Genomic DNA, 16,267 nt, shown 5'->3' on the forward strand with positions numbered 1-16,267 from the left:
AATACAGTAGCAGGCTGGGAGGGATAAGTCTGAAGTACCTTTGATGCTATTCTGAGGTTGTCCTTTATCCTGGTGAGCCAGTGAGGGATAAGCCATGGCTAACTGATCCACAGATTTGGAGCTTCTCGAGGAATCAGTTCATTTTTCTAGACGACATAGCCCACCTATAAAGTTCAGCGATCTCACCCTCGCTGGTTTGACTCAGTGGATAGAGCGTCAGCCTGCAAAGGGCCCTGGGTTGGGTTCTGGTCAGGGCATGTACCTTAGTTACAGCTCTTCCCTGGCCCAGGCCCTAGTCAGGGCATGTGCAGGAGGCAACCACTCAATGTGTTTCTCTCACATTGATATTTCTCTCTGTCTTTACCTCTCTCTTCCACTCTTTCTAAAACTTGTGTATGTGCATGAATTATAAGAATAACTAACTACAGTAATCAAGAAAATGAGATATTGATGAAAGGATAGGCACATGGATCAATGAAACAGAATCCAGAAATAGACCTACATACATATGGGCAGAGAGGAAGGAAAAGGGAGAGAGAGCTAGAAACATAGAAACATCAATGATGAGAGAGAATCATTGATTGGCTGTCTCCTGCACACCCCTCAATGGTAATAGAGCCTGCAACCCGGGCATGTGCCCTGACTGGGAACCACTGAGCCACACTGATCAGGCTGGGCAATTGATTGATTGATTGATTGTGTGTGTGTGTGTGTGTGTATGTGTGTGTGTGTCTGTGTGTATGTACGGTATGTTGTGTGAACCCTGAATTTATTTCTATTTGAAGATGCTCAAGAGACTTTTAAATAGGCCAAAAGGCCCCAAGGCATCTAGGTTTAATTTTAGATCATCCTGAGGTGGTATCCCACGATTTCTCCTTTTGTGAGGCATCAATTTGATCCTTGTTAATGAAACACCTCGATAATTCTAGTTGGATCATGGCGATTTCTTGTGACTCCCAGTATCTGTCATAAATGGCCATCAGGTTATGAACGATGAGAAACGTAATACCAGAAATAATCACGACACGTCTGCAGATATCCTTTCTGCCATATTTTTCACAACCAGGCTCAGTGATGATCAATTTGAATAGCAGAGATCATGATGAGTGTTTACCTGCAAAGACTGATATTAAGTGCTGCTCTTTCAGAACAGAAACCAGCAAACATCCTTCAAGATGAAACACCTGGGCAATTGATTTTTGACAAAGGTGAAAAGGCAATTTAGTGTAGAGAGGATAATATTTTATCAAATGGTGATGAGACAAATGGGCATCCATTATCAAGGCAATGAACACAATGAACCTCAACCCATACCTCCCTCTATGTACAAAAATGAACTCAAGTCAATCAGTCTGCTCGACACTTCTGTTCAACATTGTACTGGAAGTTTTAACCAGGACTATGAAGCAGTAAAAGAAGTAGAAGGACTGGAAAGGAAGAAGTAAAACTCTTTTCTTTGATGATGACATGATCTGTATATAGAAATCCAAAGACTCCATAAGAAATCAGTAGAGCTAAGAAACAAGGTTATAGCATACAATATCCAGGTGCAAAAATTAACTGTATTTCTCTACACTAGCAATGAACAATCTGAAAAGGCAAATGACAAAGACAGTTCTGTTTATAAGTTGCATAACAAAGAGTAAAATAGGAATAAATTTAACCAAAGAAGTGTGAAACTTGTGGCCTGAAACCTACAAAAAAATGTTCCGAGAAATTAAAAAATTCCTAAATAAATGGAAAGACATCCCATGTTCATGGCTTGAAAGACTTGTTATTGTTAAGATGGCAATATTCGCTAAACTGATCTACAGATTCATTTCAATCCCTATCAGAACCATGGCTGATGGTTTTTGCAGATGACGGCAAGGTGCAGGTGGAAGCAGCAAGTATTGTTAGGTATCATGGGCCATTGAGGAAAGGCATCAACCACCAACGGTCTTTGGAAAGAAAGGAATTAAATATGCGTTTTCTCTGTTTTTGTTTTTCTCTTCTTTCTATAGTTCTTCTGAAGAACTATTATTTATTGTTACAGGGATGCTTCCTTAGAAAAAGGTGACTAAACGGGTTGTAAGAGCTTTGACATTTAAAAACGTCATCTGCCCTAACCGGTTTGGCTCAGCGGATAGAGCATCGGCCTGTGGACTCAAGGGTCCCAGGTTCGATTCCGGTCAGGGGCATGTACCTTGGTTGCGGGCACATCCCCAGTGGGGAGTGTGCAGGAAGCAGCTGATTGATGTTTCTAACTCTCTGTCCCTCTCCCTTCCTCTCTGTAAAAATCAATAAAATATATTTTAAAAAAATAATAAAAGAAAAATAAAATAAAAACGTCATCTTAGCGAGTTCTGAGTATGCTTGGGCAGGGGTTCATGCAATGTCTATTTTGGAAGTCATCAGTTGTTTAGGAACCTAATTCCCAACATGATAGCATTTCAAAGCATTATGGAAATTAGAATAGCAAATGATCTAACTTTTATAATTCTATCTGCCTGTATCTAAAAGAGGACTTTGATAATGTAAAAATAATTTCTGCCTTTATATTGTATGCCCTTGTTTCTATGAGCTTTTATAACTTATTTGAATTTTGTAGTTGTAGGCTGCAAGGAGGTGATAACAAATAATATAGAAATAATAAATGTCCAAATAGGTAGTTCTTCTCCAGAATATAACATGTTCCCTTCTTATAACCTGGTCTCTTTCTTTTCAGTGACTGTGTGTGATATCTATTTATGATGAGAAAGCAGTACAATTGCCATAACACTTCAGATCAACAAAATGTAGCTCAAAATTTGTCATTAGGCCAGGATACCAGGTGAATGGAAAAAAATGAAAGAGATCATGGGTCCTGCCTTGCTTAAGGCTTCATGTACCATAGTATTGGAATAATAGATACTATAGGTAATATTTTGAGTCCACTGGTTAAAAAACAAACAGAAAAAAAATCCTAAGCCCATATTTGTAAGATTGTGATAAACTTCATTTAAACTTTATAGATTTTTGTTTCATCTGCTTTCATTTGTTTCATTTCATTATTATATATTTTTTTAAAAAAATCTCATCTCATACCTTAAAAATTACTCTATTTCTTTTTTAAAAAAATTTTTTATTGATTTTTTACAGAGAGGAAGGGAGAGAGATAGAGAGTTAGAAACATCGATGAGAGAGAAACATCGATCAGCTGCCTCCCGCACACTCCCTACTGGAGATGTGCCCGCAGCCCAGGTACATGCCCTTGACCGGAATCGAACCTGGGACCCTTCAGTCCGCAGGCTGATGTGCCGGGGTCCAACCCCAGCAGGTCCAGGGGTTCCCAAAGGCGTAGACGGAGTCGGCGAAGAAGGAATGCCACGGAGACAGCGTTCAGTTGATCAGCAGCCTAGCCAGGATCTCCAGCCAAGTTCTGGTCTCGATCTCCAGAGAGGTTCTGCTTCGGATCTCCAGCGAGGTTCTGTAGCCATGTTCCCTCGCTAGGTTCTCCAGCCAGGTTCTGTCTGAGATCTCTAGCCAGGTTCGGTCACCAGGTTCTAGTCAGGTTCTCTTGCCATGTTTCTGTAGTCAGGTTCAGTCCAGGATCTTTTGCCATGTTCTCTCCAGCGAAGTTCTTCTGTCTGTAGGTTCTGTGTAGGTTCTGTCTTCTGAATTCTGTCTCTCTTGCTGTCTTGTTGCATCTGTATTTATACCAGTTGATTCCAATCCTATCAATCTCTATTCCAAAGGTTAGGGCGTTTCTTATCTCCATTCCAGGGAATAAAGATTATGTAGCTTAAGCATGATTCTTCGTAGTTAAAATGATTAATTACCCGCCTGGCACTTAGTTAAGAGGTTTTATTCCCTCCCTAACTTCATGGGAAAATCCCTCCCTGGGGATTCAACCTTTCTCGGAGAGGTGACCTTGGTTAAAACACATAGTGCCAAGAAGGTGAGCAAACATATTAAGAACTGAATGCCATATATGCCAGGTCCCTTGAAACAGCAAGGATGGACCGGCTCCCAGCACCGATGCTCTATCCACTGAGCCAAATCGGTTAGCTACTCTATTTCTTTATAGCACCATAACATCATGATTAAATTTCATACTGGTTATTGGTATAACCATTTAACATCTATCTAGTTGGGTATCCTCTATTCCTCCATCCCCAAAGACTAAAGTCTCTATTTCTAAGCAAGTCACACTTGGTGTAATCAGTGTTCTTTGTTTTCCCCCACCCTCCCATCTTTATAATCATGATTCTTTTAGAATGAATTCTGCCTTTGATATCTTTCTTAAGTGATGAGTGGAGTTAGTGTAAACCCTATGAGAAAAGAAAACTTACTTTGGTGATGTTTTTCTTTATTTTTATTTTTTTGTAGGGAAACTAAACAGCCAAGACTCCTACAATAATTTTGCCAACAACAACCCTGGCAACCCTCGGCTCTCTCCTCTCCCCAGCTTGATGGTTTTGACGCCTCTTGCACAAATCAAACAGCCAATGACATTGGGGACCATCACCAAACGAACAGGGTAAGGCCTCAGGCTTGACACTTTTTTAACAGCTGTGTTAGAGTATTGAATGCATAAAAGAAAACATACTTTTTATTTGGGTGGTTTTGATTATGTTTTTCATTTCCAGTCCATATGATACGTAATGGCAGCAGGTTAAGTACAAAGCATAGAACAGGCACAAACTTACTTGTGCACAACCCTATACACACACATTCAGAGAAAAAGCAAAGCAGTGACAAGTTGTGAAAATGAGTGTTCGCTAATAAAAACCAGATCTAGCTACTTAGTCTTCTACTTGCTGTCGTGTGGCTTTGTCTGAAAGTACAGTTTCATTTTCTTGCTTTTGTGGACATGATCTGGATTTATAATGACTTCCAAATTTTGACAGACACACCTGCCTACTAAGATGAGAACTTTAGATGACAACCATGTTTCTAATACTTAAAAACACACATCTATATTGAGGTATAATTTACATATAATAATCTGTCATCAGTGCTAGGACAGTGTGGAGCAAAGGGTAGTTTTCAAAAGCCAGAGTCCTAAGATTTGGGCTTAACTCAAGATTGGTTGTTAACATCCTCAAAGACTTGATGATTCACTTCAGTTCATATCTTTGTGCATATTTTAGCTATAAAATTCCTACCTGCTAGAAATCATCACTTTTCGTTCCTGAAAATAAAATACTGTATCTAAGATATCATTAGGTATTCAGTTGTGTAATAATTTTGAAGTTCATTTGTACCAGAAAGTATATATTTCTATATGCAAATTACCTATTTTCATCAATAAGCAGTTTGGGGCTTTAACCTAATTTGGAACAACTGCCTAAAAATTCTATATTCAGCTCATCAGGAGAAAACCCTCTCTTGTGTTCAAATATTCTTCAGGGCCTTTCCAACAAAAGGATTAGATTAATTATTTGGCTGTCTTAATACTGTTTGCTAGGTGATAACGTGTTTGCAGAGGTTATTTCTGTGAGAGGAATTCCTCATTCTCAGGGACCAGGCCTTTGAGCTCCAGATTTTACCATAGCACTGAAATTAACCCTATCCCTAGTAGAGTGGTTTTTGTATATAAAATGATCCTTTTGCTCAGTGCAGAAATAAAGTTGAGTTTGTTGCATATGAAGGGGGGGGGAAAAGAAAAAATACAGCAAACGTAGGTTCAAAATCAGCATTGTACAAATTCTACTTAGGAGTTTTTGACTGTCTTTCCTGTTCAAAATTGTTGTTCTTGAACTTGATTTTAGTTTTTTTCTAGTGTTTATGTTTGTTATTTTAAAAACTTAATAGGTATGCTATTTTATAATGCAAAGAGTTAGCTCTCTTTCAAATAAGCTTCTTTCTCTATAGTGACTGTAGTTCTATGTATGAAATCATATGATGTTAGAATTTAATTCAAAATAGTTGTTGGAGGGGTAGAAAGTGAGCTTACTTTTGTATATATTTATAATTTTCCATAAAACAGATAAAATCTCTCACTCTTTTTCACTCTCTCTGTCCTTAATCAGGGAGAAACTATGAGTTATCTAGTCTTTTCCTATGCAACCATACTTTATGAACTTAGATTAATTCTGTTTCCTTTTCTTTTATTTTAAATGTTTTTATTTTTCAATTACAGTTGATATTCAGTATTATATTACTTTTAAGTGTACAGCATAGTAGTTATGCGTTTATATAACTTATGAAATAATCACCCAGATAAGTCTAGTAACATTTTCTTTTTAAAAACTTGGTTACAAATCCTACATTTTTAGAGCATGTATATTAGACTCTCTTTTATTATAGTTAATTTAATAATTATTTATTAATGAATTAAATATACATGTATCATTATTATTTACTAGACCTTTTATCTCTATTATGAAACCTTCTATTTCTGCCAAGTGTTTGAATTATTTTTTTTTTTTTTTTTTTTAATTAAATCTTTATTGTTCAGATTATTACATTTGTTCCTCTTTTTTCCCCCCCCATAACTCCCCTCCTCCCAGTTCCCGCCCCACCCTCCGCCCTCACTCCCCACCCACTGTCCTCATCCATAGGTGCACGATTTTTGTCCAGTCTCTTCCCACATCTCCCACACCCCTTTCCCCCCCAAGAATAGTCAGTCCATTCCCTTTCTATGTCCCTGATTCTATTATAATCAACAGTTCATTCTGTTCATCAGATTATTTATTCACTTGATTCTTAGATTCACTTGTTGATAGATGCATATTTGTTGTTCATAATTTGTATCTTTACCTTTTTCTTCCTCTTCCTCCTCCTAAAGGATACCTTTCAGCATTTCATATAATCCTGGTTTGGTGGTGATGAACTCCTTTAGCTTTTCCTTATCTGTGAAGCTCTTTATCTGACCTTTAATTCTGAATGATAGCTTTGCTAGATAAAGTAATCTTGGTTGTAGGTTCTTGGTATTCATCACTTTGAATATTTCTTGCCACTCCCTTCTGGCCTGCAAAGTTTCTGTTGAGAAATCAGCTGACAGTCGTATGGGTATTCCTTTGTAGGTAACTGAGTTTCTTTCTCTTGCTGTTTTTAAGATTCTCTCTTTATCTTTTGCTCTTGGCATTTTAATTATGATGTGTCTTGGTGTGGTCCTCTTTGGATTCCTTTTGTTTGGGGTTCTCCGTGCTTCTTGGACCTGTAAGTCCATTTCTTTCACCAGGTGGGGGAAGTTTTCTGTCATTATTTCTTCAAATAGGTTTTCAATATCTTGCTCTCTCTCATCTTCTGGCACCCCTATAATTCTGATGTTGGTACGCTTGAAGCTGTCCCAGAGGCTCCTTACACTATCCTCGCATTTTTGGATTCTTTCATTTTGCTTTTCCGGTTGGATGTTTTTTGCTTCCTCGCATTTCAAATCATTGACTTGATTCTTGCGCTCCTCCGGTCTGCTGTCGGGCGTCTGTATAATATTCGTTATTTCAGTCCGTGTATGCTTATTTTCTAGTTGGTTCCCCAATATAAGATCGAGGGTCTTATTAGTTTTCGTGTAGATCTCATTAAGTTTATCGGCAGCTTCTAAACAGTTCTTGAGAGACCTTAAAAGTGTGGTTCTGAACTCTATATCTTCCTTTGACAATTTTGTCCTGTTTCTTTGTCTCCGCATTTTGTTATGCTTCCTTGGTGCACCCCCTAGTGGTCTTTGTTCGCAGTCTTATAGTTAAATCTTGATTGTTGTAGCTAATCCCAGGGAGGGTTTGACCTCCAGGCCAAGTGGCTATGAGAAGCAGCTGTGTCAGCAGTGAGAGAACTTCTGTCCTCTAGGGAGGTGCTAATCTAGCCTTTGCCTGAGGCTATCCGGCAAATGCCTCTGTGCAGGGCTTGGGCGGGGCGGGTCGCACAGGATCAACAGGGTGGGCCGGAGAGAGCAGTTATGGCGGCTCTCAGTCCTGTCCCCAGGGGCTCTGCCTCTCTGAGTCCCAGCACCCGCTGCAAAGCTCGGAGAGAAAGCTGCACTCGCTCTGACCGAAGCCAGACAGTCCCGCTTCTCCCGTTTGAGTGTGGGTCCCTAAAGACTCGCCCGGATCTGGTGCTCAGAGTCTGCAACTCCCTCCCGATTGAAAACAACAACCGCGCCCTCCGTCGCCAGCCCTCTCCGCGCACTCCGCACCTCAGAATTTGACTTCACCACTGCGCCTCCTCTGAGTGTCCGTGTGCGTTTCTCTTTCCTCCTAGTTGTAGGACTTCCACTCAGCCAGCGTTCCTGTGGTTCTGGGTGATGTCCCTTCCGTTTTTTGGTTTCACTTTTGAAGTAGTTGTTCAAAGCAGCAAACTCCAGCGTTAACCTATGCCGCCATCTTGGTTCTCCAAGTGTTTGAATTATTTTTAGCATGTCCTATATGAAAGCATTTAGAGAGAGTAATTAATATTTCTTTTACAATGAGTACTTAGTTTAAAATTTTTACTTTTACTATAATTCACCCGAACATTTGGTCAGAAATTTTTAGAATATAATTTGTGGTTTTATCACTTAAACATTTAGCATTTACGTGGAAATAGATGTATTTGCCTTACTAAAAGTTATATTTGTTTTCAAGAACAGAATATGTTTCCTGAATTTTCATTTTTGACATATGTAGAGATTTGAAACAAATCCCAGGTATTTTATATTATTATATTTCATCTCATTAGATTTGAAAGGCTCTATTTTATTTTAGTTTTATTCAAATTTTTTTTACTATGACCAGTTCTCAATACTGCACTTAGCTAATTTGCGTTATTTCCAATTCAGCTTTGTTATAGTTACTGAGAATTTTGATTGCCACATTAGGGTCAGCAGAGTGATGAGCAAATGGACTTTTCATTTTCCAGGTCTCTTTTCATTCTGGAAATTCTAATTTACTCCTTTTTAAAAAAGAATATGTTTTTATTGATTTCAGAGATGGGGAGGGGGAGAGAGAGAGAGAGAGAGATAGATATTGATGGAGAGAGGGAGAGAGGGAGAGAGAGAAAGAGAAACATCAGTGATGAGAGAGAATCATTGATCGGCTGCCTTCTGCACACCCCACACTGGGGATGGAGCCCACAACCCTGGCATGTGCCCTGAACGGGAATTGAACCATCACCTTCTGGCCAATGGTCAACCACTGCACCATGCCAGCTGGCTAATTCACTCTTTTTTTTTTTTTTTTAAATGCTCTTATTGATATTTTAGAGAGAGAGGAATTGAGAGGGAGAGAGATAGAAACATCAATTGGCTGCCTCCTGCATGCCCCAAACTGGGGGTTGAGCTGGCAACCTGGGCATGTACTCTTACCAGGAATGGAATGGATGAACCAGCAACCTCTTGGTGCATGGGACGATGCTCAACCAACTAAGCCACACTGGCCTGGTTAATTTCCTCTTAACTATGCTTCTATGAAATGGCTTTCCTAGCATTTGAAAAATTAAATAAATAAGAAGTATTTGACTTGGATAATGTAGAAAGAGAACACAGTGCTTTTCATTTATAGACATGTGAGTTCTATGACTACTTCTAATATACCTGATAATTTATCTAGTAAAATTATACTTCCTTAGGTTAGATCAACATTTATTTGTTCCATGTCAATAGAACAAATTGTTCCATGTCATAGACATGGAGCAAATAAACAGTTATATTTCTAGCACAAAGATTTCTACGGATTGCCTAGGATCCTATATTTAAATAACCAAATTGAGATGGCAGCCTCAATTCAAACCTTCAGGGGATCAACCGTGTACTTACCAAGTTTCACATCTGCTCTCTTATTTTTGGAAATATATATCCCTGAAAGCTTGTGCAGTGTCAGGGACCATCTGTCTTTCTCCAAGACATGCATGAGGCCAGTAGAACTAAAATGGCAAGAGACAGATGTACTTACACCTTCATGTTCTGTACCTTGAAGCGGCATTTGGAGGAAATGAGGCCTATTTTGGCAACAGCTGCTGCTTCACCCCACTACAGTGTACACCGATGAAGGCAAAGGGAAGTGCTAGAAATCATTTGGTTCAACAATCACTCAAGTCAAACAATCCATTTCATCAGTCTCACATTGAAGGCCTCTGTAACGTTTTTATCACTTGTAAATAGGAATAGTTCTCCACATCTATTAAAAGTGAAACCAGGTGCTAACGGATTGCTCCTTGTTTGGGAGCATTAAGTTTTTATAGTAGGGATTTACTAAGCAGCGTTTTGTAGATATTTGGTTGAGTTAATGAATCATGTAAGTGGTAAAAATTTTTTAATGCTTCCTATCTGTGTAAAAGTTTACTAAATCATTTTCAGTATGCTTAATTTTATGTGCATTAAATCTAAAATTATTAATATATACACATCACTTTATGGGCACAAGCAGAGAAGAGTTAATTTCAAAAAGAGGTCAGAATAATTTCATGGGAATAAGAAATATAGAAATGAACTTGGGACTGAACTTACTTCCTTGCTTTTAACTAGCTGACCAATTTTAGTGAAGTAAATATGAGATAATTTGGTCTCCTTTTCCTTAAATGGAGCAGCTCCCAGCTCTTTTCTTTTGGGGTCCAGCCCCAGCGGATCTAGGGGTTCCCAAAGGTGTGGATGGAGTTGGCTAAGAATGAATGACACGGAGACAGCATTCAGTTGATCAGCATAGCCAGCTTCTCTAGCCAGGTTCTAGCCAGGTTCTCCAGCCAGGTTTGGTATTTACTGTCCTGTATTTATACCTGTTGATTTTAATCCTATCCATTCTATTCCAAAGGTTAGGGCATTTGTTAATCTAGTTCTGTTGAGTTTAATCCTGTCTAGGTTAATCTCTGTGTTCCATTATAAGGGCTATTCCAAGGTCACTGCTCTGCTGATAAACTACAAGGAAGTGACTGAAGGAGATTATCCTACCCAGTAAAGGTTATGTCCTCCCAGCCTCCCTGCTTGCCTTCCCTGGGACTGCCCTGTTTCAGTGGGTCTCCAGGGGTATAGGCTTTGGTGCTTTTCCTGGTGGGCAGACCCCTGGGGATGTGGGCCCAACAAGTCCCAAATTTATTGCCAACAGTCTTAGTCCAAGTTCTTCATAAGTAGTACATGGTATTTTTGTAACACTAGGGGGTTTCACTGATTTATTCTCTTCCTTAGTCCTTTTAATCCCTAACTCCAGGGAAAAAATCCCCACCTGGGGAAATAACCTTTCTTGAAGAGGTGACCTTGGTTAAAATACATAGCACTAAGAAGGGGAGCAAACATATTAAGAACAGTATGCCATATACGCTAGGTCCCTTGAAACATGCTGTGCAGATGTTTCTTCCCTGCAGCGACTGTGTCAAGCAGCAAGGATAGACTGGCTTCTGGTACTTTTCCCCTCCCCTATTCACTTTTTTTGTGAGCAGTTTGAGGTAGGTATTAGGAACCTTGGGCCTGACCCTGTAGGCGTAGGTGGGGTAATGTTGTGGAAAAAAATGGACTGAGGAGTCTGCAGCCCTGGCTTTTCCTCTCAGTTCTGCCACCTGTTAACTGTGTGTCTTAGGCCAGTTTCTTCATCTGCACAATAAGAATTTAGGTATAGATGGCAAACTTTCAACCTCTCAGTGTATGAGTTCCCATCACGCCTTTGATGCCAATACCTGATTTCCAGCCTCATTGTTGAGCCCTAGGCCAGTGCTGAGCAATGTCCATCTAGGAAATGTAGATGATTGTGCTTATTTAGAAATGGCAGCATTTAATAGTGTGTATTTGATTAGCTCTAGTTGAAATTTGTAGACCACATCTGCCATCAGAGCTTGTGAAGGTGAATAAATGTCATTGGCATATAGTAAGCCGTGAAGAAGGCCTATTCCTTTTTCTAATTCCATTAGGTCTACCTTGTCTAGACAATTTGTCCTGAGCCCCAAATCACATAGGCAAAGTTCTGAGAATTAATAGGAAAGATTTGGTATAGTAACACATGATAATTCTCCACCTCCCAGCCTTGTCTGCTCTAGGTATTAGTTATTTTTTTATTTTTTAAAATATTTTTATTGATTTCAGAGAGGAAGAAAGAGGGAGAGATAGAAACATCAATGATGATAGAGAATATATATGTATATATATATTTTAATTAATTAATTTTATTGATTAAGGTATATCAAATGTGTGATTAGATATACAAATGTGCCGCTTAGTTTTACACAATGTATTACAAATGTGTGGTTATTTCCCCATTGCCCCCCCACCCCCCCAATCTTGCCCTCACCCTCACCCTCTGTTGTCTGCTTCCATTGGTTATGCTTATGTGCATGCATACAAGTCTCTTTGTTGATCTCTCCCCCTTACCCCCACCCTCCCCTATCTTCCCTCTGAGGTTTGAGCATCTGATTGATGTTTCTCTGTCTCTGGATCTGTTTACATGTGCAATATACTTATCACAGTTTGAGTTTTCAATTTTTGTGCTAAATCAGTAGAGTACTTAAGCCACACTATAATTTGTCCCATTTTACCATAAATCTATGGATTTAGGGTGGGGGTTGGGGGGGGGAGATAAAGTATATTATATATTGTATTCAAAGTCAGAAATAACTTCCTGCAGATATTTGACAACCTATTTATGCTGTCCTAGTTTCTTTTCTGCCATATTTGCCAGAATTTGAACATTATCTAATTTTCTCTAATGAAAAGCTTGAGTTTATAATTTAAATTTGTTCATTGAATTTATCTCAAATTGGACAGTTTACCTTCAGTTTGCTCTACAGATCAATAATTTGAGAGCCAACAGTGCCATAGGTCTCTTTAGTAGGGAGCAGTTAAAATGAATGAAAAAGTAAAAGTAACACTGGAAAATGACATAAGGACTAATTTATTTGCATGTGTGTCCATTTCAGTTGCTCTTAAACAGGGGGCATGCTGGATGTAGTAAGGTTGTTAAGGCTCCTAGAAGATACTGTTAGAGAAGATGGCTTTACAGTTTTACTCATGGTGTCGTATAGCTTTTCTTCTGCTTTTTCTCTGTTCAGTATGTTTAATATTTATATATACTCATTCTAATGTTGGTTAAGTGATGGTGCCTGAATTCTCATAGGGTATGATCAGTCATAAAATAGGACTTTCAAAGTGTTTTCATAGAGAACTTAGATTCCAATGATTTTGTTAACTCGGCAGATGATTGAGCCTAATCATTACTAATACCTTTTTAGCACTAGATTCAGGTTATAGAGTATTTCAAATCAACCTTTTTACTTACATTTAAGAAACCTTCACAAGTTATCTTGTTTTCTGCTAGCAAGACCAGAGCTTTTGTGGTGCTATGTGGAATTCAACAAAATGCATGAGTTTAAAGACTTAAAGAGCATCGATGCACAGTTCCTTCTGGTCTTCTGAGTATCTCCAGAAGAAACCCTTTGAGAACCAATGGCCCAGTCATTGCACGCTGGACAATCAACAAGTCTGTCATAAATATGTCTTGATATTTAGTCTCTTGATCAGTCCTAGTGTTTGTCAGTCAGAATTCAGCTTTAAAAGGACATATTCATGGCGAAGAGAACAGGTTTTATATAGCAGGATTGTTAAATCTGCTAAATCTTAATAGCGTTTGAAAAACACACAAATTCTTAATATCTGACTTTGATAAATTGAGTTGAATATATTCATGTAGATAATTTTAATTCAACATAGACTCCCACTCTCACACTCTACTTCCTACTAATCACCCCCATATAAAACTCCAACTGTGGGATTTGGGAGGGGAAGGAGAGAGTCATAGGTGAAGACAGCTGGACCATGGACTTGTCCTTTGTGACTTTATATTTTCATTCTTTTGCTATTGAGGGAAGATGAAGCAGGCACATTTCAAAAGAACAGCTGACACTACCCATACAAATTCAGTAATTACGTCAGTCACTCTAATTCCTTGGGGTTTGGGGCTCTTCTCTTACATGTTCGTGGCAGAGGTCCAGTTTGTAGGAGTGGGTAAGAAGTGGTTGAATATAGATTGGGAACATGCCAAGTGTACATTCTAAGGCAGGTTTTCACCCTGTTTCCCCAGCCCTCTGATTTCTTCTTAAGCTGTGTTATCCTTACTTGATTGAAGAAGGATAAAAATATGTTCCCTGTTTATATATAAGGGACACCTAAACCTGGCTTTATAGGTGGGGAACATCAACTGGTCTTTTGAAATGTAGAAACTTTAAGGTTTTGTTTCATTTTTGTTTGGTTGGTTTTGGGGGTCATTTTGAAGCCTTTTAAGTCATAAAGAACTATGATAAAACTACCAGATTCTTTACAGTGAATGAGCTATAGTGTTTGGTATTTGGAATGAGATGGGAGCATACCCGGCATCGATACAATATACACTAAAGAGCAACTCATGCCTAAATGCTCCGGATCACAGGAGCATTTGAAGTATTTGATTATTTCAGATGTTCTGCAGCATGAAGAAAATTAAAGGAAGAGGGTACTGTGAACCAACAGTAACCTCTTCACTTGGGAGGTATATGTGGGCATATGGAAACGTATTGAACCTTGCATTTTCTGATCATTTCTGCATGGCATCTCTATGTTATTGAGAGATTGGAATCTTCATGTGATCTCAGTTATTTAAATTACTGTTTGTCAAGGTGCAGGGTGAGCTGCAAGTAGTATTTTGTTTCTGATGTAATTAGTGGATCATGAAATCAGAAAAGGAAATTTTCATTTTTTTTCATTAATGAAATAGAATACAATAAAATGCATGTCTGCAAACACACAGCTTTGGCATCACCTAGGAGCTTGTTAGAAAAGCAGAGTCTCAGACTCCACCCAGACCTGCCCTGTTAGAATGTTTATTAATCTTTGTTATAACTAAGTCCTAAAAAGTAAAGTTGATTATAACCCAAACCCATTCATTAAATTGTTTCAATTTGCGTGTTTCTATGAATAAACCAGCTTGCACCTGAAAATATATTTTTATGGGTCACAGTTAAAAAAAAGTTTGAAATCAATGGTTTTAAATGTGAATGATGGTACTTTATCTCTGGTTGTGGTCTTACCATTAACTGTGAGATAAATGTTAGATAAACGAGATAAATGCTCTGCATCGGCATCATCTGCAAAGTTTTTCTTCTATTTCTCGTTTTTAATATCAGTTCTTTCACCTCACTCCTTCTTCTACTTAGTGTCTCTTACTCCTCTGTTGCCTTGTTCCTAGCTTCTGTGCTTCAGTCCTCAAAATGGTAGCTAGTGTTGTGAAACATTATCCTCAAGTTTCAGTTTGGAGCCAGATATACTCAGTGCCCTGGGAGATTAATACTAATTAGCAGGATTTTTGAAAAGTCCCTCGCACCATAGTTGAAGAAGAAAATAACCAAGTTTTGATAGTGTGCTTTCCTTCTCAATTTGTTATTCCTTCCAAATGTCAGATATCATAGCAACATTTTGTTTCGGGTATAATTAGATCACTCGGTCTTCTTTGTGTGCAAATGTGCATAGCACGTCTTAAATACTATGAACAGAGTATTAAGAAGAAATATGTGTAACACTGAAGTCTGACTTTGTATCCCCAGTTGTATTTAAAGCAAGCAATTGTGGCTTTAGTTTCCTGATTCCAGCCTCACCCAATGGCGGCCAGGTAGAGGAAGCTAATCTCTTGTATCACTATTAAGAGAATGGCCAGTTTCCTGGAATGTGACCCTAAATGAAAATAAGTCATACTACTTGTACTTAGTGTTTGTTCCTTTGACCAGCAATATGCAGTTCAACTTGCTATAAATTAGCAGCTTAGAAATATGTGTTTCCTTGCTCTTGCTCTGAGACTGCAACCTGTGAACTGCAGACAATGCTTGCAGAATTTTGATTGAGTTATCTTTGGCTAGTTTTAAACATTTGGTGTCACACAACCCCACATCTGTTGCTATACTGATCCCACTCTTTTCTCCATCCGATTACTCCATTTAACTTGTACTTTGTTTTAAAGGGCCTCAGAACTGTATTTTATTTTACGTAGGAACCCTATAGGGTTGCTCCAGAAAAGGGGGAGAAATAGAACATTTTGAAATCTCTAACCCTATGAAAATGAAGGGACTTGTTATATATAATTTTTATTGGTTCTATCAAGCTCATTAGTATCTACAGCAGAATTACCAATGATTACTATTTTCTTCAGTGATTTACCATACTCTATAACAGTATGATATACATGTATTTGTTAATGTTAAATGAGTTTTCCTCTAATTTTTTTGTGCATTTTCCCCCCTTTTCCACGAAGGCCTTATCTGTTTGGAGCGGGGTGTTTTTCCATAAAAGCTCCATGGTGAGTCCCAGTTCAGTCCCGCATGCCTAATTCATTTGTTGTACTCTCAGAAAATAACTGTTTTGTACTGTTGTTTCCGTTGCATGGCCTGA

The 16,267-nt window shown here is 38.5% G+C and overlaps 1 protein-coding gene across 10 annotated transcripts in view; it reads left to right on the forward strand.

Annotated features, from left to right (window-relative positions):
- Positions 1-16,267, forward strand: part of BCAS3 (BCAS3 microtubule associated cell migration factor) — a 480,998-nt gene that overhangs the window by 173,517 nt on the left and 291,214 nt on the right. For 7 of the 10 annotated variants that reach the window (XM_059669762.1, XM_059669761.1, XM_059669765.1 and 4 more), the window contains exons 16-17: positions 4,351-4,501; positions 16,131-16,175. In XM_059669762.1, the coding sequence (XP_059525745.1) occupies positions 4,351-4,501; positions 16,131-16,175 (196 nt within the window). The remainder of the gene's footprint in view (positions 1-4,350; positions 4,502-16,130; positions 16,176-16,267) is intronic. The other 3 variants (XM_059669763.1, XM_059669767.1, XM_059669766.1) reach the window with 1 other exon arrangement.

Source organism: Myotis daubentonii, chromosome 16, assembly GCF_963259705.1.
Source record: "Myotis daubentonii chromosome 16, mMyoDau2.1, whole genome shotgun sequence".
NCBI lineage: Eukaryota > Metazoa > Chordata > Mammalia > Chiroptera > Vespertilionidae > Myotis > Myotis daubentonii.